Raw genomic sequence first — 21,406 nt, forward strand, 5'->3', positions numbered from 1 at the left:
GAAATCCGCCTGCCTCTGCCTCCCAAGTGCTGGGATTAAAGGCGTGCGCCACCACTGCCCGGCCAAATGATAGCATTCTTTAGTCACTGCTGTGACTATAGAATGGTTCAGCACAAACTGCCAATGGGAACTAAAAGTGTTAGGTAAAGTAAAATATTGACAGTGATGAGAGTAGCCACACAGGCACAGGTTGTTTCTTGAGTACTAAGAGAAGAGTCTTATGTTATAGTGCACTGTTACAATAAAAAGATCTGGTCAGTGCTTGGTAGCCAAGAGATCCATATGTAGTAGCTGTCAGTAGCAGACTCTCATTGTAAGACCCTCATTGTGTACAAAGAGTTAGTTACCAAGTAACAAAATCTTAAGCCTAAGCTGAGTCACATAGAGAGGATGTAGCTTGTGAGGCATTCTGTCAGACAGCTTTTCTTGGTTCTCTAAAGAGGTGGGTGTCATGAAAGGCAGAAGGTGGGAAAACTCCCTGGACTAATGAGGAATGAGGGGGGGCCAGATTCTTGCCTTGGATTTTATAAGTTGAGTCTAGGATTTAGAAAGAAAGCAAGCTATTGGGTGCTGTAGTTCACGTCTGTAATCCTAGCACTCGGGAGGCTGAGGCAGAAGGATCACTATGAGTACAAAGTGTCCCCGTGCCCCACCCCACTCCCAGTTTCAGAACGGCCAGGACCACAGAAGAAGACCCTCTCAAACAAACAGGAGTTGGGTTGGGTGGATTGTGAATATGAGCATAGGAATCAGGTCAAATTCATTATTATAGAACTTGACAGTGGTTTGTGCTTTAGACAGTAGTTTGTTAATATTTGATTTCTGGGTGTCATAATGGTATATGGATTAGGTAGGAAAATGCCCTGGCTTTTAGGAGGTATATGGCTGGAATGTTGGTAGGCTAAGTAACTTAATTATCTTTTTATAACATTTTTAAATGTTTCTGAGAATAAACAAAATCACGTTCCTACTTGTGTTTGGGTGTGGGATAAGAAGGGTAGAGATAGGAAATGCATACAAATGTCAGAACCTGGTAATCTAGGTAAAGGGTAGGACAGAATTCACTGGACAGTTCTGACTTTTCATGGAATTGATTTCAAATTCTTTAAAATAAGAAATTTTGTTTTTTAAAAAGCGAACCCATTAGAGCATTAGGCTGTACAAAGTATTTGAAATCCTCAGCTATATTCCCCTAGGAATTACCTGGGGTATCTGTAGTAAAACGTACAGTGATAAGGATGGAGTTCTTCATTGCATAGGTAGGTATTTCCTTTTCTGCATGAAATTTAAAATCAGCGTTTGCCTGTAGATTTCAGAGTCTGGTGTTCTGAACATGGTCATAGATGTGCGTAATACACATTGTCAACTTTGCCTATTTTTTTCTTTTAAAAATTTTCCAGTTATAAGAATTACACCCTTGTGACTGTCTTTGGAAATCTGCATCAAGCGCAGCTGGGTGGTGTGCCTGGGACTTATCAGCTGGTTCGAAGTTTTCTAAACATTAAACTGCCAGCTCCCTCACCGGGACTTCAGGTACTAGAAACCTCTGCATGCTCAGACACATTCTACAGCTACTAGTTGATCTTAGGCATTCTTAATTGAAAGGAGTTCTGTGTGGCAAAGAAGCCAGGGATGAGGGGGTGGTGCTGTTTCATGGGGACCCTTTCAAAACCAGTCATGCAAGAATCCTGAATAGAGGCAGGAGATGTGCCAGCACCAAGTCTCAGATGAGTTTTAAAAGTTAAGTTATAAGGACTCTCTCAGAAAATTACATGTGGGTTTAAGCCACAAAGTGAGGGATATGTCAGAAGTTTAAAGCACTATAGCTGAAAGAGTGGTATTGGGTGTGATTTAGTCCCTCTGCCTGCTTGCCTTGCTGGCAGGGGATTATTTTACAGTGTCTGATAGAGTATACAAACTAAACTGGAGCCTTGTGCCAAAAGATGCTAGCTTCATAAAAGGTCATACTTAACTCTTAAAGAGCAGAGGTTTACCCCCAGTGGGGCTCTGGAAGGCTGTTCCAGAAGGGGAGGACAGTGTGGACAAACAACCGAGAAGGCAAAGTATCTGGAGTGGTAGGCATGTGGTAGGGCTTAGCAAGTTTTTGATTAGCTGGTAAAGAAAGGCCTTGAGGACCAAGGCTGAGATTTGGACTTGCATAGCTTAAACGTGTTGAAGAGGGCATGTGACATGACGCGGTGCCATGTCTGTGAAGCTTCTGCTACAGAAGGAGTGCCAAGAGTTCTGTGAGAATTGACGAAGCACAGGACAAGGAATAAGTGAGTGGGTAGTCAAATTGTTAGGAGGGTAAGACATTCACCTCACAGCTCTTGACATCTAGACAGTCAAACATTTGGAGGGACAAGGGATGTTGAGGAGTAGTTAGTTTTATAAGCTCAAGTGGATGAGTGGCCCTCATTGGTCAGTGACATCTTTAGCCCTTATTTTGTCAAAATCAAAGAAGGTGATCTCATTGTTGCTGGTTAGGAGGGAAAGCACAGGTGGGCTCTATTGGCATCACAGTAACACACATCACAGTATGGATCCAGATCCATAGTACGCTGCCACTCCCAGTTTTCCCTGGACAACTCAGTGTGTTTGCAAAATACAGGGAGTAGGATTTAGTCACATGAGCTCTTAGCTCATGGGGTTATGGTGGGAACTGAGTGCCTTAGTTGGGTGTCTGCACATCAGAAAGTGGTTAGCTGGCTTTTGTTTGACTGCTTTTGTCTTGTAGGATGGAGAAGTAGAAGGCCATCCTGTCTGGGCATTAATTTATTACTGCATGCGCTGTGGAGACCTGCTTGCTGCATCACAAGTCGTCAGTCGAGCCCAGCACCAGCTGGGGGAATTTAAAACCTGGTTCCAGGAATACATGAACAGCAAGGATAGAAGGTACAGTAAGTGCTGTGCCTTGTTGCAGCTGTAGACTGTGTTTAGTGAGTTTCCTTTCAGTGGAGGACTGTGTGGAACACACTCTAGATTAAGGTTGATTGCTTTATAAAATACAACATTTTGGCCAAAAGTGTTGGCATGTGCCTATAATCCCAGCAGTCAGGAATCTGAGAAATCAAGTTGTGAGTTCAAGATGCCTTGTCTCCAAAAAACTAACTAACCAAATAATAACTGAAATAAAATGAGACTTTTTGTGTTAGTCACTTTGTTAAATACAAATATTCTTTGTTCAGTCCATGTGGATGTCTATGCTATACACTTCCTGACTCAAGTTAGAGCTAGAATTTAGTTAGTCTGAAATTAGCATTGAGATGTTTCCCAGAGCCTTGAGAGGCTTTCCTGAACTAAGTAAGGGGCTGGTAAGCAGCAGTTGGGATTGTACTTAGGTAATTGAACACATGTTCATATTCAAACTCAGTTTGTATATATGTACATATATAGAGGAAATGTGACGCTCACTCTAGTGGCTCCTGTGGAAGGCAAACACTCACGGGGTAGTGCTGCCACTTACAGAGGTTGTCTCAGACTGTAAGCCTCTGATTTGCTCATGGAGTTTAAAGTAGGGTTAGGGCTGAAGATTGGCTCAGAAGCAGAGCATCTGCTTGCCCCGCATGTAGAGACCTGTGTTTGATCACCACTGGGGTAGAAGCAGCATTAGCGCCCAACTCAGAAGACCCTGAGGCAAAGATTGGGATGCAAGTCCATTATTTGGGAGGTGAGCCCATGTGAATAAGAGAATGTGGAGGCCCAAGGGTTTAAGACAGTTGAAGGATGAAGTTGGAGAGCAATCTCAGCAGGTAAAAGTGTTTGCTGTGCAAACCTGAGTTCAATTCCAGAACCCTTGTTAAACATGGTAGCATTAGCTTGTGATCTCAGCACTAGGGAGGCAAGGAAAGCAAGATTTCTGGGGCTCTGGCAAGTCAGCCTAACCTAATTGGCAAGCTCCAGACCAATAAGAGAAGACTATATTAAAAACCACTACCTGAAGAGTGGCATGAAAGGTTGACCTCTAGCCTCTACCCTCTACTGCACACACATGTGCATTCAGATAAACATCAATAGCAAGACGATTAGGGGAAAACCTGCTCTGTCTCTGCTTGAGGGATGTTGGAGTAGGGTAGAATATTGATCCCTAGCATCCCCAATCTTCCTAAGGAGGTCTCAGGACTGGAGAAGACTGATGGGTGCTAGCAATTAGAAGTCAGGTGAAAGTGGTGGATGAGGCAGAGAGGCCCTGTGCTCAGGATGATGGAGAGCTTCCAGAGTGTTCTGGGCATGCTTGCACTTCACCTTTGAGGTTCTTTGCTGAGTCTGTGTCTCTCTGTGTGTCTTCAGATTGTCTCCAGCTACTGAAAACAAGCTCCGGCTTCACTACCGCAGAGCCCTTAGGAACAACACAGACCCCTACAAGCGAGCTGTGTACTGTATCATTGGGAGATGCGACATCACCGACAACCAGAGTGAAGTAGCAGACAAGACCGAGGACTACCTATGGTTAAAAGTAGGCACAGTGTCCTTTAGCTGTTCAAGTCCTCTATACTCAACCCTTGTAATGCATGAAGTTTGTGTGGTACTCAGGACAGGGCCAGTAGATTTTGTGTCTGACTGGCCTTATTTTTTTATTATGTGATTCCCAACTAATAACTACACAGTTAGCTTGCTTTTTCTTCTTTCCTTCCCTCCTCTTTCCCCACTTCCCTTCTCCATTACATTGCTAGGGATGGAATTTAGGGCCTCAGTCATGCTCTCCTATAATACAACCCAGCCCCAAGAACCACAGTGTGTCACGCAGCCCCAGCTCACAGCATCGAGCTTAGCTGCGGGGCAGCTACAGCTCTCCATGTGGTTGAGGATGTAGTTTGTACCAGTGTGTTTGTTTCCTTTGGGGCTTTAGTTGAACCAGGTGTGTTTTGATGATGACGGCACCAGCTCACCACAAGACAGGCTCACCCTCTCACAATTCCAGAAGCAGCTGCTAGAAGACTATGGTAAGATCCTGGACAGTCCCCATCTCCTTTGGGGCATATGGCCTACCATTTTCAATCAGGTACGGAGCATTGTGCATTAAGAAATATGCATCACTTGGATACTTGAGAGACTGAGGCATGAATATCCCAAGTTCAAGGCCAGCTTGGGCAACCTAGTGAGATTTTTGTCTCAGAATAAGAAAAAAGGGTCTGGGGCTGTAGCTCAATACTGAAGTACTTGCCTGACCTTCCAGAGACCTTGAGTTTGATTAATCTCTGGCCTCGCCAGAAGAAGAAAGCTGTGGCTTTCATGGTTATAGACCATAAACATGTTTCTAGTTCTTGCTTGGGAGAGATGTGAATGAGGCCTTGGTTGCTCCCTTGTAGATCTTGCTAGCAGTCACATCTGATTACAAAGGAGAGGGATAGCTTTTCCCTTTGACCTCCTCATTATTGAACAGTTCTAGAAAGTGTAGGGTCAGTGACTACAGTTGCTATTGCTGAGCTCAGGAGTCTGTGAATCCAACTGTACATGAGCTTTGCACTTTGTATCTCTGTATATATTGAAGACAACTGTTACTTCAACATCCGGAGCTGTTTCTCTCCTCTCTAATGCAAACAGCTTAGATTTTTATAACTGGACCTCTCTTGACAACCATGAGTGAAGCGTAGAGAAGGGAGAGGAACTGGGTCTTTTTGTTTGTATTTTTTTTAAGCCAAGATTTCTCTCTGGCTGTTATAGAACTCAGTTTGTAGGTCAGAATGACCTTGAATCCACAGAGATCTATTGATCTCTGTCTTTCTGTTGCTGCCACTAAAACTATTAGAGGCCTACACCACCGTGCCTGGCTTTGGGTCACATTTCATGTAGTTTTCTGTGTCCACAGTCCCTTCAGTTACTTTAGGCTCATGTTGCCACTTTCTTTCTACCCAACAAGGCCAGTAGATACCCAGGGTCATTCAGCTGGTGGCAGCTTCCTCCTGAGTGGGTTCTACTTCCCCTCCTGCAGGCGAGTCCCACTTCACAGTGAACCAGCAGCCCTTCCTCTACTTCCAAGTGCTGTTCCTGACTGCACAGTTTGAAGCTGCCATTGCCTTTCTCTTCCGAATGGAGCGACTGCGCTGTCATGCTGTCCATGTGGCCCTGGTGCTGTTTGAGCTAAAGCTGCTTTTAAAGTCTTCTGGGCAGAGTGCTCAGCTTCGTGAGTATTGAGGTCTTAGCGCATTGATGTGACCACAGCACACCATCCCCATTGGTGATAGTGGGGAAATGGCAGCCACTCCAGATTTTGGTCATTTTAGAGCATTGTAGGTACGTGAGCTTTTCTATTAGTGTTAGAATGCTTGTTTTAACCCCTTGGCATTTCCTGGAATGTTAAAGGGTGACGCTAGGCACTGGCTTTTTGGCCAGGCAGAGCCATTTTGTGAGTCATGAGTATGATGTTCGTTAGGGATCTGGCTTTAAAGGCTTGGAAACACCAGCTAGCCACCTATCTACTTGCCTACCCAGGTGGGAGAGGCAGGTAGAGAGCCAGATAAATGTGAGTGACTGACTGGGTCAGCACATTCTCCCCAGTACATGAGCGTTGATGGAGGTGCATAGTCATTTCCTGTAAAGGTCATCATGCTGGCCATTTGCCATAGAGACATTCTCCTCTACTGTCTGTATAAAGGAAAGTGAAGCCAGTGGTGAGGTCACACTGGGAAATGGGGACTGCACTGCAGAAGTCACACTTCTCGGCCTGTACATTCGATTCCCATGGGTCCTGGGTTGCGGGGTTCTGAGGGGCCCTTCTGTTCTCATGTACAGTCAGCCACGAGCCTGGTGACCCTCCCTGCATGCGACGGCTGAACTTTGTGCGTCTGCTCATGCTGTACACACGCAAGTTTGAGTCCACGGACCCAAGAGAAGCCCTGCAGTACTTTTACTTCCTCAGGTGACACGTGCTTTTGCCTTTTTGCTTGGCTAGTCTTCATTTCTCCAATCTGACAATGACTGCTAGAGACACTGTCTGCATCCGTACCACCAACCACCCAAGCTACTCCTATGCTTTTGCTTTGTAGGGATGAGAAAGATAGTCAAGGAGAAAACATGTTTCTGCGCTGTGTGAGTGAGCTTGTGATAGAAAGTCGAGAGGTAGGTCAGCTTTCTCATCACCCTGGGTGTGTGTGTGTGTGTGTGTGTGTGTGTGTGTGTGTGTTATACATGGCCTAGAGGGGGAGCCAGGGTGGGACTTGCTTTGGTTTTTTTACAGTGACAATATCGATCTCAGTCTCGCTGTGTCCTAGTTGTGGGAGACCTCTCCTATGCCCTTTTCCCTAAGAAATTGTGTATTGTGTTTATTTCCATGACTAGTAAGCTGAGTCACCCTTTTTCCCCCACAGTTTGATATGATTCTTGGGAAACTAGAGAACGACGGAAGTAGAAAGGTAGGTTAAATGTGTCCTCAATTGTCAGAACATAGTTACACTGTAGGAGTCACATACAGTAGTTGTAACAATAGAAAGATGAAATAAGCCCAACTGATAGCCTTAGTTTTACACACATATTTCTTTCTTTAAAATTTATAAATTTGTAATTAGTGTTTTCACATGTTCCGCCTGACATTTTTCTTAAAGCTGAGACAGCTATATTTTTGACTCAGAAAACATGAAGAAAAGTCAGTGCTTATTCTGCCTACTCTCTCCAGATAGAAAAATAAGAAATGCACTTCACCTCTCTCAAAAGGCAATCCCTGAGTACTCAGAACTCCCTGCCAACCCTGGAAATGCCATCTTACAGGAGCCTTAGTGGCTCCTCTGGGACTTGCCATGCCATGGGGCACTGTAAAAGAAGGGCAGAAGCCCCGTGTCAGGGCCCAGTCCTGACCCTGGCCCCCCTGGGTGCCCATAGCTACTCACTTTCGTTTGTAAACTGCATGGCTTGGCCTAGTGCCCAGATGACAGGCATGATGGTATTGATCGTGGTAGACCATCTTCTTGGGCTTTGTGTGTAGTTTCTTACACAGTTAAGACAATCACCAACAAAGTGAGAAGCATTATAGTTTGCTTCCCAAATGAAGAAGCAGATAAAAGTGGTTATTTTCCTCAAGACCACACAACTGGAATGAGCATACATTTCATTGATTGAGGGGCAGGTCACTGGAATTTGGTCCAGCCCTGAAGACGCATTAGCATGGCCAAACACTGTGTTGTGCAGTCCATCTTCCCTCCCTGTGTGCCCTGGGGCCTATCAGACTCTCCTGATCATATGCCTACTAGTGAGTGGTGATGGAGACTTTTTCAAAGTCCTCACCACCACTTCCTGCATATTTGGTCAGCATCTGTCTTAGAAAGCAAATTGAAAGTCTTTGAAGTATTTTCTCATAACACTATGCTTGCCAGCAAATTAGAATCACTAATAGTTTTACCTATTCTTAGTCATTTTGGAAAATCTCTCAGAAACCACTAATGTGCCGTAGCTGACTCCACAGTGCTCCCATTAACGTGCCCTGTCTGTCTTTCTGTGGTTATGGTGTGGGGCCTTATGTCTTTAGGAGAGTCTGGCAGATGAAAAGCGTTGACTAGGGCAAGCATTTCCAGGTCAAGTACTTCTTGACACAGTTGCTGCAGGATGTTGAGTCTTTCCCTTCCCATTGGATATTTGTTTTGTCAGCCTGGAGTCATAGATAAGTTTACCAGTGACACAAAGCCTATTATCAACAAAGTTGCTTCCGTGGCAGAAAATAAAGGACTGTTTGAAGAAGCAGCCAAGCTTTATGACCTCGCTAAGGTAAATGTGCCCTTTTCACCCCTCTCTTCTTCTCTGTTCTTGACAGCTCTTTTGGCACAAATGCTCAGGCTTTGCAGCACTGTCCCAGCTGAAGCACTTTCTCTGGCATGTTAATCAGGGTTCAGTCAGGGTGAGGTTCCCATTTTACAGAGTTCTAACTGTCCAGAAAGTATCTATGGCCAAATAACAGCATAATGAAAGTCTCTCCTGTAGACATTGTCAAAGCCATTGTGTTCCCTGTATAGCCTTCTACAGTGGCCAACAGTGTGTAGTGCAAGAACCTGGGTTAAATGCATCTCCCTAAGAGTATGTGATAAGCACTGACGCATGACTTAGGAGATGTAAAAACAAAGGTATTCTGGGGCTGGAGAGGTGGCTCATGCTGCTCTTCCTCAGAATCTGGGTTTGGTTTCTAGCACCCACATGGTGACTCACAACCCTCCATAACTCCAGTTCCAGAGAATCTGATACCTTTTCTGGCCTCTGCAGGCACCAGGAATGTACGTAGTGCGCATCTGTACATGCAGGCAAAAAACATAAACACAAAGATAAAAATAAATCTTTTTTAAATAAGAAAGGTTCCTTAGGGCTAGAGAGGTGGCTCATCAGTTACGAGCACTGACCACTCTTCCAGAGGTCCTGAGTTCAATTCCCAGCAACCACATGGTGGCTCACAACCATCTGTAATGGGATCTGATGCCCTCTTCTGCTGTGTTTGAAGACAACTACAGTATACTCTTCTACATAAAATAAATCTTTAAGAAGGAAAGAGAGAAAGAGAGAGAGAGAGAAAGGTAGAAAGAGAGAGAAAAAGAAAGAAAGAAAGAAAGAAAGAAAGAAAGAAAGAAAGAAAGAAAGAGAGAAAGAAAGGGAGAGAGAGAGAGAAAGAGAGAAAAGAAAAGAAAGGAAGGTAGGTGGGTTGATTGATTTCCTACATTTAAAGCTGTTGTGTTGAGGACATAGGAAAATATGAAAGTGGTGGGCACAGGTGGATGACCTGTCTACGGCTGTGCCCACACAACCCTGGTCTCAGGATATAGAGCAGTTCCATTCATCACCCCAGAAAGTTGCTGGTTTTATTTTGCTTAATTAGTTTGTTCTGTTGTTGATTGTTTCCTTCATCTTAAAATCTTAAACAGAATGCCGACAAGGTGCTGGAGCTGATGAACAAGCTGCTGAGCCCTGTGGTCCCACAGATCAGTGCCCCACAGTCGAATAAGGAAAGGCTGAGGAACATGGCCCTCTCCATTGCGGAGCGGTAAGGCCCAGGCCTGCTCAGTGGGGTCCAAGGGTGCCGGGTCACTGTGTCCTCCCTACTGTGTGTTCAGCTTCACTAGGCACTCAGACAGCTCCCCTGCAGGTTACACTAATTCACCTTCTTTTGGGATGTCCTTCAATTATGGTAATGGGGGGCGGTTTCTCTGGTTTCATGGGCACTGTTATAGAATCCACCTTGCTCCCCAGGAAAGTTCCTGAATTCTTTGACTAACCAGCTTGATTCCAGAGAGACTGGGTTTGGAATGCTTTCCTGCAGCAACACAAGACACTGTTTAGCAAGTGAGGCCTCTCACTTAGCAGTAGTCCCCAGCATTAGCTTTAGGCTCTTTAGCCCATGGCATCTTCTTCTCCTTCCTAAGGATTTGGCTGCAGAATTGATGACACGTGCTAGAGAGGTGTGCTTTACTTAGAATGTGTGGGTAGAGTATTGCCAGATCATACCCTCGTGCACATCCAAAGATCTCAGGAGGTTGATGTGTTGGTTAGGATTCTGTGGGAATCTGCCTCTACTCTTGCTCCCCTCAGCACTCCTCCTTTTTGTCTTTCAGGTACAGGTCTCAGGGAATAAGTGCAAATAAGTTTGTGGACTCTACATTCTATCTGCTCTTGGACTTGATCACCTTTTTTGACGAGTATCACAGTGGCCATATTGACAGAGCCTTTGATGTAAGTTTCTGCAAGAGTGTTTGAAATAGGGGTGATCACCAACATGCCTGCTTAAATGACAATGACAGGTGTGACCCTGAGAATCTAAAGATTTCTGTCCCCTGCCCCCAGGTGCTTTTCTTTTCTTCTCTCCCATTTAATATAGAAACAGGCTTCTGAAAGAAATCTCTGAATTTTAGAATTGAGTCTGGAAATTATAAAAATCAAGTTAGTGTGTTAGGATCAAAGCTATTGTTTTGAGTTTTTTTGTTTTGTTGTTGTTGTTGTTATTTGAGATCCCTTGTGCTGGAACTAAAGGCATGCACCACTACCAGGATCAAAGCTTTTATATACAGGAAGATAAGCGTTTTCTGTTGATTTGAACAAGCTGACTGGCTTTCTTTTGGGGGGGGGGTGTAAGTGGTGGAATGCTGTGTCATGTGGCTGCTCATGTCTTGTCTGAAACAGATTATTGATCGCTTGAAGCTGGTGCCGCTGAATCAGGAAAGTGTAGAAGAAAGAGTGGCTGCCTTCAGAAACTTCAGTGATGAAGTGAGTCTTTCTCTTTGTTCGTTACAGAATTCTGTTTCCATCCTTTCCAAAACTGAAGGCTTTATTTTTTTAATCGTATCTATTTATGTGTGATGCATGTTTTTATATGTTCCCATGTGTATGGACACATGCGTGTGGGTATGTATGGAAGCTCACAGAAGATGATGAGTGTCTTCCTCAATTGCTCTCTACTTTATACCAAGACAGAGCTTGGGGGAAGTGAGGTGTAAATCATGGGGTGTATCTCATGCACCCTGTAGAAATACTTGAGTGTTAAAATATCCTCTGGTATGCATAGGCAGTGAGAGAATTAAGCCAGACTCATGGGTCAACCAGAACCCCTTTCTCTAAGAACCCATTGTATTACTTGCAGACTGCCAGGAGAGCTGATATTGGACCCATTCTAGAGCTGAAATTGGACCCATTCTAGAAAAATCCAGTCTAGGTGGCTACTGTAGTTAGAACTCGCAGAGCTATTGGATATGTTAAAATAAAAAGCTGGAGCTGGGAAGGTGGCTTACTGGAGAAGGCGTGATGCCATGTAGAAGGATCTGAGTTTGGATGCCCACCTAACAGTAGGGAATATAAAAGTTAGGCGTGGCAGCATGTCTCCATAACCCTGGCACGGGGGGTTGGAGTGGGGTTGCTAGCCAAAGGGCTGGGTTCCAGTGAGAGATGCCACTCAGTGAGAGATGCCACTAACCATCACTTCACACTAGGGTAGGAGTCTGCTGTCAGCCATTGTTTCTGTGTTGTTTCTTACCTTCTCCTAGATACAAGGTTCATTGCATCCTGGGCTGAAGTACTATACCAAGCTCTGTCCCTGTGCACTTCCCAGTGAAGGGCCAGTGGAGACAGGTAGACAGGTAGTCTGAGGCAGTGGGGAGTTGCAGGGAACTGGGGAGCCATGATACTCCATGCAGATACTCTGGTCTCACTGTGCTGGCAGCAGGGCCTCCATGCTTACAGGTGCTGCTGTGCTTTTGGCATGCTGCCCCACCAAAGCACCATAAGGGAACAAGGAGAAGGGCCAGTTAGCAGGAGTTTGCTGACACTCTGGGCATCTTGATGCCACCAGTTCCCATTTGGTGACTGTAGTTCTCTATTGGCAGCTGTGGGGTGAAGCATGACCAGCAGAGGCCATATTCCCTCCGCTCGTTGCTCTCCCTGGGGACTGGGCCCCTTTCCCTTATTCCAGGTGTTTTTCTCTGTAGATCAGGCACAACCTCTCGGAAGTTCTTCTCGCCACCATGAACATCCTGTTCACACAGTTTAAGAGGCTCAAGGGAACAAGTCCATCTTCAGCAACCAGGCCCCAGCGAGTCATCGAAGACCGTGACTCTGTAAGATCCCAGCATTCCTGAGAAACATTGCTGAGAATCCCTTGCTGGTTTGGAACCCAATTTCCTAGTCCTCTTTGACCACTCTTTACTTGGGAACCTAACACTAGTGTAAACCTTATACAGGAAGCTCCTGGGAAAAATCAAACTGCGATTGCTGCTGCTCTCAAACTAGCGGTAGGGATGGGGTGGAAATCAAACAAAATGCTGACTTGTAATTGGGATTTCTGTTCATTTTAATACAAAGTTTCTTTGAGTCTTGCTCAGGGGTGAACACTTTCAGCATACTGTACTCTATTTTTTTGATTAGTACAATCTTTATTGAAACCATTGTTTCTCCTCTCTTAGTCTCACAGTAGACCTTGAGAGGTGACTAGACAGCATGTTGTTCCCATCTTACAACTGGAAGCTGAGATCTGACATAAGGAACCAGCTAGGGCTGGTTCTTCAGAGGGCTGGGAGAGGATGGGTATGACTCATGTAGGGCTTCCATCTGTACCTATGCTAAGTAGTCTAGTGGTTTGGATCCTGGGACTCAACAGTATATACCCCATTGGTTTGACTCATTTAAGCCAAGAGGCAGGATAGTCACTGGCTTTTTGTTGTCATTATTGTTTTGGGGTTATGGGGACAATTTGTTTAAATTGCCTTTCTCTTAGCCACAATAGCTATGTCTCACTTTTAGAGACACCTTCTTACTCAGTCACCCAGGCTGGTCTTGAACTTAAATTCCTGCATGTTAGGATTACATGTTTGTGCCACCAGCTGCCTAGTCTGGTATTTTTATGGGACTTTTATGAGCATTTTCTGCTACCTGAACTTGTTTGGGGGAGTTGAACCTGTTAAACAATCATACCTCCTCTCTCTGAAGTTGTGTGTTGTCCATTTGTCCCCTTTCCACGCTGTCCTTGATAGAGCTTGTGTCTGTGACTAGGGGCAGGAATGCTCACTTTGAGGGAACAGTGCCTGGGAGTGTTCCATGGAGTGATCAGCTGGTCCAGGGGTTCCCAACCTTAGTGCTGCAGTCCTTTAATACATCTCATATTATGGTGACTCCCAACCATAAAATAGTTTTTGATGCTACTTCACAACTGTAACATTGCTAGTTATGAATCATAATGTAAATGTCTGATATGCAACCCCTGTGAAAGTTGAGAGCCACTGTGCTGTTCCATTTGGACACTAGATGCAGCTACCCTTGGGGAGTCAAGAGCCTGTGTTCTGAATATACCATTAATAGCTCACTCATTGGACCTATCCCTTGGCAGGACCGCTCAGTGGCAAAGGAGGCTCTGAGCAATTGTGTGTTTTTATAAGTCAGTAGGACCCTGCAGGATGCTCTCTGGCCAGCCACTTCCTTCATCTGGAGGGAGCCCTTTCAGCAGATCTTCTGAGCATAGTGTAGTAGAACACTTGTATAGTGTGCATGACTTCTTACATCCCATCCCAGCACTGCCAAGGAGAAAAGTTTTACATAGCCTACCATTCTGTATTTTTCCTTCTTCCTTCCTTCCTTCCTTCCTTCCTTCCTTCCTTCCTTCCTTCCTTCCTTCCTTCCTCTCTTTTCTTCTTCCTCTTATTCCTCCTTTCTTTTTCTTCCTTCTTTTTTCTTCTCCTTCCTTCTCCTTCCCTCTTCTTCCTCCTTCTTCCTTCCTCTCCTTCCTTCTCCTTCTTCCTCCTCCTCTTCCTCCTCCTTCTTGAGGCTGGGTCTCTCTCTATAGTCCTGACTGTCCTGAAACTCACTCTGTAAACCAGGCTGACCTTGAACTCACAGAGAGCTACATGCTACTGCCTCCTGAGTGCTGGGATTAAAGGCATGTGCCTATATGCCGGATCTATTCTGTATTTCTGTATTTTTTATTTTACTCTGAGAGGTAGAGATGGATGACAATAGAAACTTATTTATCAAAGCCTCCTGCTCAATTTAAAGTATGAAGTGCTGCCAAATCCTTTTGCCTAACCTTCTCCACAACTCATTTAAGGAAGCTAAATTGGCACGGTTGGCTAGGTGTTTTTGTTTACCTTGAAAGGAATACCATGAGGGTTCTCATCACAGAGTAAGATTTCTTTTTGGTAGGACATTAAGAACACTATACACTTGACAGTTTATTTCACACTTCAGGTGAAAAATCTGCCTTTCAGTTTTCTGAAATGGTCCTTGAGGACCTGGTAGTGACCCTGGAGTTTGCCTTTAAGTTTCAATCCTGCTTGAGAAAAGTGTGGCCTTTCCTCTGAATGATCTCGATTGCTTCCTTGCTTGCTAATATGAGAAGGTTCATCTCAGTATGAGTAACCTGATTCCACAGAGCTCAGTGTCTCTCGAAGCCAGTGTCTCGGGACCCTAAGTCTAATCTAGTGTACACGCCCTCCTAAATTTCTCTATTCTATGTTCAATAATTTACCACTTGGAAATTGGATTTTCTTTTTTCACTTAATGGAAATATCTGGTTTTTGATAAAGTGCTATGTTTTCAAAAAGGTGCCATGCGTCCTAAAGGGAGAAAAGGAGGGAAATGGGAGAAAGGGACGAGAAGAGTTACTCAGATTGCAGGGACACAGCCTGCAGGGTGGCACTGCCAGGGCTCTGTAGGGCACTGGACACTAGGGTCCCCGCGGAGATGATGAACAAACCAGTTAGGAGAGAGCGAGGCTCAGGAAACGAACAGACGATCTGAAGCTTTGCTTCAGCCGTGTTGAGCCGAGACAGCTTTCTGGCAGTCTCCAGCCTTTGTTCAGTCAAAAGTTTTGAGACCCTCTGGAAAGGGGCCCCAGTGGGCAAGTTTTGTTAAAGGGACATGAAGCTGGAATAATGTGACAGTGGAAGCAGAGGCATTTCTGACACTGAGTGTACAACATAGAAGAGCCTGGTGGGTGCCTCACCCTGACCTGTAGTTAACCAGTTTTCTTGTCTTGATCCCTTTTCTCTCAGCAACTCCGAAGTCAAGCCAGAGCCCTGATTACCTTTGCTGGGATGATACCGTACCGGACGTCTGGGGACACTAATGCCAGGCTGGTGCAGATGGAGGTCCTCATGAATTAAGCGCTGTGTTTGATGGGATCTGGGACTGCACACTGTCAGTATATTAGGCACGTGGGCCAGCTGGGGTGGGTTTCCAGTTTTGTTTCTGTTGTGTTGTGTTTTGTTTTTTGTATTATGTATTTTTGTCAATACCAATAAATTTCTTTGATTTGTATTTCTTTTAAACATTCTTTTTCCTTTTTTTTTTTTCCTTTAAAATTTTAGCTTGTTTTCTTGTTTTGGTGTGTGTGTGTGTGTGTGTGTGTGTGTGTGTGTGTTTACTTGGGAAATGTTGTCCACAATTGTTTTGAGGCCAGAGAATGAGAGGTTACTTAGGTGTGTGAAACTGGCCAATGTGACTTTAAATGATTAAAAAGTTACCCCCCATGAGCAAGGAATCAAAGCCTTTGGACTCCCATTCACTCAGATGCCATAGTCCATAGAGCAGAGCCACTGTGCATTTTCACAAGGGTAGTTGAGTGTGAAGCCAGCCTTGGGTGGAATACCAAGTACTGGTGTTCTCTTGAGTAGCCTTTGAGGTCATCCAGCCACACCACCCCTCATTCCTCAGCCAAGATTCCAGATGATTAGTCTGCTGGTGTTCGATCCAGGGATGGATCAAAGCATGGGCTTGGGACTGCTGGAATAAAAGAGATGCAGGTACCCAGCTCATGGTGCGGAGTGGTGAGCCCATCCACTCCTCTGCTCTGCGGAGAGCTGACTTCACACTCTATTCCTTTGGCACTCAGTTGATCTACTTAGATACCTTCAAGACTCATGAGAGCAAGCTCATGGGCTCATTCTCCATGTCTCAGATACAGAAACCATTTGGCACCTGCATTCTGGGTATTTGATCCCGGGGCAGTAGTTATTCATGTTACTGATCCTACTTCTCCCACAGGACCAATAGTCCTGAACTAAACTAGAAAGATCAAAATGAGCATTTGCTCCTGAGTCAGCCAGTTGAGCAAGGTCTGCTCTTCAGGAACACATTTTCCCACAGGCTCTCCAAAAAGGATTTTGTTCCTAGGGAGAAATCTCTTATCACAGGATTGTCATTTCCATATCTTGTCCTTTGGGAAAGGGCTAATGGAGTGATAATGGACCATAGATTTCATAATCCATAAAGGGAATTACTTGAGGGTCCTCCAGGTCATGTTCTATCTTCCTTCTTTGGTCTGATCTTGTTAGTGGGACCCAAACCTGAGCTTTACTCTGAAGTCACAGAAGGCAAGCTCTGTAGGTGTATCTGAGCAAGGTGTAGCTCACTTATGTGCCCCAGGAGCTGACATGATGTAATGAGAGTACTCCAGACTGTTGTAGCATGTAACTAACTTTCTTTCTTTTTCTTTCCTTCTCTCCTTTCTCTCTCTCTCTCTCTCTCTCTCTCTCTCTCTTTCTCCTTCCTTCCTTCTTCCTTCCTTCCTTCTTCCTTCCTTCCTTCTTCCTTCCTTCCTTTCTTTCTCTTTCTTTCTTTCTTTCTTTTTTTCTTTCTTTCTTTCTTTCTTTCTTTCTTTCTTTCTTTCTTTCTTTCTTTCTTTCTTTCTGTTAAAGATTTATTTATTTTATGTGTATGAGTACACCATAGCTGTCTTCAGACACACCAGAAGAGGGCATCAGACCCCATTACAGATGGTTGTGAACCACCATGTGGTTGCTGGGAATTGAAGTCAGGACCTCTGGAAGAGCAATCGGTGCTCTTAACTGCTGAGCCATCTCTCCAGCCCCCTAACTTTATTTCTTTAAATTGGCTTTTTTACCACAATGCTACAAGACTAGAGTTGGTTGTGGCCTCTGTGGCTTGTCTCTTCTTCACTCCATGGAGAGTCAATTGTCAATTTGTCTTTACTTTATGCAGTCTGGCTGCATATAGAACTGCACATATCCTGCCAGAAACCAAATGAGACTAAAAGCCAATAGGAAAGAAAAGCAGCTGCTTATAGTCAGCGGCCAGCAGGTTAGGAGACCTTTGTGGGAAGAATGAGGTACTGTTCCAGAAGAGTCAAACCCCCAACAAGCAAATTACAGCGCTTGCTCTGTATGCTGATTCTGTGACTGCATGTCGCATGCTGGGCCTGTGTAGAGCTGAGAACAACTTGAGTTTGCAAGTCAATGACATCATCTGGTTCTCTTGTTCCCAGAAGTCATGCATGTTCGTTGACTGCATGACTCTGTGGCAGATTATTAGCTTAATCTACCTCCATTCATTTGTTCAGAGACCTAAATTCTTGACTGATGCATTGTGATTTCATTGTTTACTTAGAGAAATGAGGAGAAAATGGCTCCTGGAGTCTCTTGTTTTCCAGGGCCGAGACTCTAGTCTTGAACAAAATCAAGGGTGTTTTGAGACAGACAGGGTAAGAGGCTGCCTCAGGAGCTCATAATTAACTCCTGGGGACATCATAGGGGAGGTAAGAGTTAGGAGACCCAGCACATTTTTTGGGCCTGGAGATTTGATCTCACCTCCCTCCTCCTCTCCACTCCTCCACCCCCAAGTTAGCTTTTTTTTCTTCCTGCTCCTAAGTAAACTGCTAAGTTGGGTAACTTCAAGTGAACAGTGAGGTAGAACTGGAGGACCCTCATAGAATGAGTCTTCTGGCTTTGCAGCTCCTGAGCTGGGAGGTTCATTGAAGGGTGGGAAACTTCTTCACACTGGAGGCAGGAAGCAGGCCCCACTCCTGTGCCATGTAAACTCAGACTGGAGCCCAAAGGAGTTCTATGGTTACTGCTATGATGTTTTAGCCCTGTCATTTTACATCCTAGGGCTTAGGATATTTTAAGCAAAGAATTATGGGTATTCTCACAGTACCCAGTATTGCCTGATATAAATAACAAAACAAAGGTGTGTTTGTTCTTGCTTTAGATTTCAGAATTGCCTATTCTTGTTGAATAACTGCTCCTGGCCCAAACCCTCAAGTTTAACTTAGCTGAATGTGTCAGCTCCTGTTGCCCTAGGCTCCACACCCATGTTTTCCCTTGGGCATCAGAGCCTCTGTCTATAATTCATTGGGTATTTCATATATCTTGCCATGAGTCTATTCCTTCTATCCATGCCATTCATGCCTGACGCTTGCTGATTACTATGCTACAAATAGCCCAAGACTGGCAGGTTGCCCTGAGCATGCTAAAGTAGTGTTGACTGACTGGCTACAGGGTGAACTGAGTCGTCCCTCAGGTAGGGTGATGGGTGAAGACCCCAAGACTGAATACTGTTGCATACCTCGGGGTAGTGTGGTGTGGGCAGAGACCCAGCATTCTCTGGCATGCATTGTTCCTGGCTGCTTTTGCCCTTGAGCATGTGTTTCTTGGGCATGAGGCAGGTAAAAACATTGACTATTGACATTCACTGGCTTGTTGCAGTAGGAAGGGCTTGTTGCAGATCTGATAGGAGTATCTAGCTTCAAAGTAAATATATTGTAGCCTTCTGGGGGCCCCAGAAGACCTGGCCTAGGCAAAAGGTTGTATGAGCTCCTTCATTGGGGACACATTTAGCAAATGAACACAGAGTCACCTCTAGGTGCAAATGACAGCATCAGTTGCAGTTTGTCTGGTGTGCCTTTGGCTCTGTATCTGCTGGCACTTAGTACCTGGAGGCTGAGGGCCTGGCGCAGGCTGCCAGGAGCTCTGCAGCTACTTGGATAACCCTCTGCTGCCATTCACACTTGAGAGGTAGCAAAAATGGCAGCCAGATGAGAAGGCAGTAACTGGCCTTCAGGCAGCTTGACTGACTGAGGCAATTGGGGGCCCCAGAGGGCCTTTCTTCTGTCACCTGCCATATTTGTCCATCAGAGGCTTCAAATACTTTGTATGCTAGAAGGAGGCAGGGGGAGGCAAGACCCAGTTAGTCCTCGCTTGATGAGTAACTTCTGTTGGGAATGTGGTGGGCAGCTTCTCTTCTTTCCTCGTAGCCTTTCTGAGGTCAGTCTTGTGTTTGTGGGGAGGGAATGGTGGGAGAGTTGGTATGTGTTCGTGTGATCCTTTCCGTGCAGTAACTTGTGTTTGCTCTGTTCAGGACGCTTCCTTCACTCTACCCCTGTCTATCCAGTACATGTTCTCCCAATGCACCATGTGCTCCCTTTGCTCTGTTCTTCAGTGGAATGGGAACTCCCTAGCTGAGGCTCCCGGAAGGTGACAGAAGTGCCTCTCCTCACATCCTCTGTACTCCTGTATGTAAGGCTCTTCAGGCCTACCTGGCCCCTAGTCTCTTGGTCTCTCCAGTCACAGCCACCTGCTTCTGTAAGTAGAGGACTTCTGTCCCAGCTTGGAAGCTCTGAAGTCATTAATGGCCTCAGACCCAGCCGTCTGGTGTCCGGGGAACTTCACATTCAAACTGTGGTAGACAATAAAGAGCACTTTGATGACAGAACCAGCAAGTGGCATTATGGGCCTGGGGTCCTCTATTTGGGACCCAATAGTGAGGGCTGGCTGTGTCTCAGCTGATGTCAGGAAAAGTTGGGCCTGACCTGGGACAGCTGTTTCTTGACAGTACCTGCTATGTTTTTAACCAAGAATACTGTAGAGGTCTGGGCTCTGGTATTCTGCCTGGGGATATATGAATGACCAGCAGTACAGACTGGTCATGGCTCTTGCTGGGGCCCTCAGCTGAGCAGGTCCCTTGGAGGCAGTCTGCTGATTTCAGAGTCATACCCAGTACCCATGCCCTCGTACCCCTTAGAAGGTTTTATGATGTCCTCTGGCCTCAGCACCTCCTGGATGCAAGCTGGCAAGGCAGCGTGTGGCCTTGGAAGGGATGCTGGTGAGTGGGTGGAGTCAGACAGAGGACTACTGGAGCTGTTTCTCGAAGCGTCTACCTTTTTCATGGAAAAGTTCTGAGTCTACCTGTGGTTCCAGCGATTTGGGAAGCAGTCACAGGAGGATCACTTGAGTTTAGTCAAGGCCAACTAAGACCTTGTCTTTATAAAAAAAAAAGAAAGAAAGATGGGGATCGTTGTTGACCCACCATGAATGTCACCTCAGCTCTTCCTTGGAAATGGCCAGGTTTCACTGTAAAAACCCTTGAAAGCAAATGGACTGGTGCTGGGAAGAGAGACCCAGGGCCTGGGAGCTTCACAGCAGCACCGTTGAGAGCCGTCTCCACTGCTCTGGAGACTGTGGGGAAGTTCCTTCTCAGCTGTCCTACGTGTCTCTTTCTCCAGCAGTGCCACACTAGGGGCCTCCTCCTCACTGCCCCTGCTGCCACTCACACTTGGAATGGGATCCTGCCATGAGCTCTTGAGCAAATGGGCTGGCTGGGTTTTTAGAAAACTTTAAAGCAGTTTTCTAAAACACAGATGGATGTGTGGCATGTGGCCCCTTTGGTGGTAACTACAGCCACCCATGTTTGGAAGCATAAACTGCCCCAAGGGTTATGAGAGATAGAAGAGACAGTAGAGTGAGGCACTCTAGAGAGCAGAGCCCTGGACACAGAGCACAGGCTGGGAGGGAACACCCTACGCCACAGAGCCACACTGGCAGAGCTCTGGGAAGGGCTGGGAACTCAGTTCCTCTCTACCCTGAGACACCCTGCCACAGGGAAAGCAGGGGTGCCAGCTCCCTCAGATCCTAGGAAGTCAGTGCATCCAAGCAACTCGCCTACCAGGAGCCATCACTCTGGAAGCCATCAGCAGGTAAAAGTCACCTTACATCCATCCGTCTTCTTCCTGCCTTGTGTAGGAGGCTCTCTAAGATGATGGGTGTTTTTTCTCTGCTGTTTGGCATATTTCCTTCACAACAGGGTTTCACACGGGCTCAGGTAGAGTAGCCCCCAGGAAGGTTGGCTTTTCCTTTGTTTCTTCTTTTATTTCAAGACACACACTTAGGTCACAGCCTGTAGGCCAAGGTTTTGCTCTTGGAGGACAGATACTGATGTGTCAAGTTCA

At 45.6% G+C, this 21,406-nt stretch overlaps 1 protein-coding gene across 4 annotated transcripts in view; it reads left to right on the forward strand.

Annotated features, from left to right (window-relative positions):
* Window positions 1–15,702, forward strand: part of Nup93 (nucleoporin 93) — a 103,551-nt gene extending 87,849 nt beyond the window's left edge. For all 4 annotated transcript variants that reach the window (XM_031340902.1, XM_031340903.1, XM_031340904.1 and 1 more), the window contains 14 exons: window positions 1,401–1,533; window positions 2,738–2,895; window positions 4,291–4,456; window positions 4,850–4,943; window positions 5,933–6,124; window positions 6,733–6,859; window positions 6,987–7,059; window positions 7,308–7,352; window positions 8,578–8,694; window positions 9,834–9,952; window positions 10,521–10,638; window positions 11,086–11,169; window positions 12,384–12,512; window positions 15,438–15,702. In XM_031340902.1, coding sequence (XP_031196762.1) covers window positions 1,401–1,533; window positions 2,738–2,895; window positions 4,291–4,456; window positions 4,850–4,943; window positions 5,933–6,124; window positions 6,733–6,859; window positions 6,987–7,059; window positions 7,308–7,352; window positions 8,578–8,694; window positions 9,834–9,952; window positions 10,521–10,638; window positions 11,086–11,169; window positions 12,384–12,512; window positions 15,438–15,548 — 1,666 coding nt within the window. In that variant the 3' untranslated portion in view covers window positions 15,549–15,702. The remainder of the gene's footprint in view (window positions 1–1,400; window positions 1,534–2,737; window positions 2,896–4,290; window positions 4,457–4,849; window positions 4,944–5,932; window positions 6,125–6,732; window positions 6,860–6,986; window positions 7,060–7,307; window positions 7,353–8,577; window positions 8,695–9,833; window positions 9,953–10,520; window positions 10,639–11,085; window positions 11,170–12,383; window positions 12,513–15,437) is intronic.
* The last annotated feature ends 5,704 nt before the right edge of the window (window positions 15,703–21,406 follow it).

Source organism: Mastomys coucha, unplaced genomic scaffold (assembly GCF_008632895.1).
Source record: "Mastomys coucha isolate ucsf_1 unplaced genomic scaffold, UCSF_Mcou_1 pScaffold22, whole genome shotgun sequence".
Classification (NCBI taxonomy): domain Eukaryota; kingdom Metazoa; phylum Chordata; class Mammalia; order Rodentia; family Muridae; genus Mastomys; species Mastomys coucha.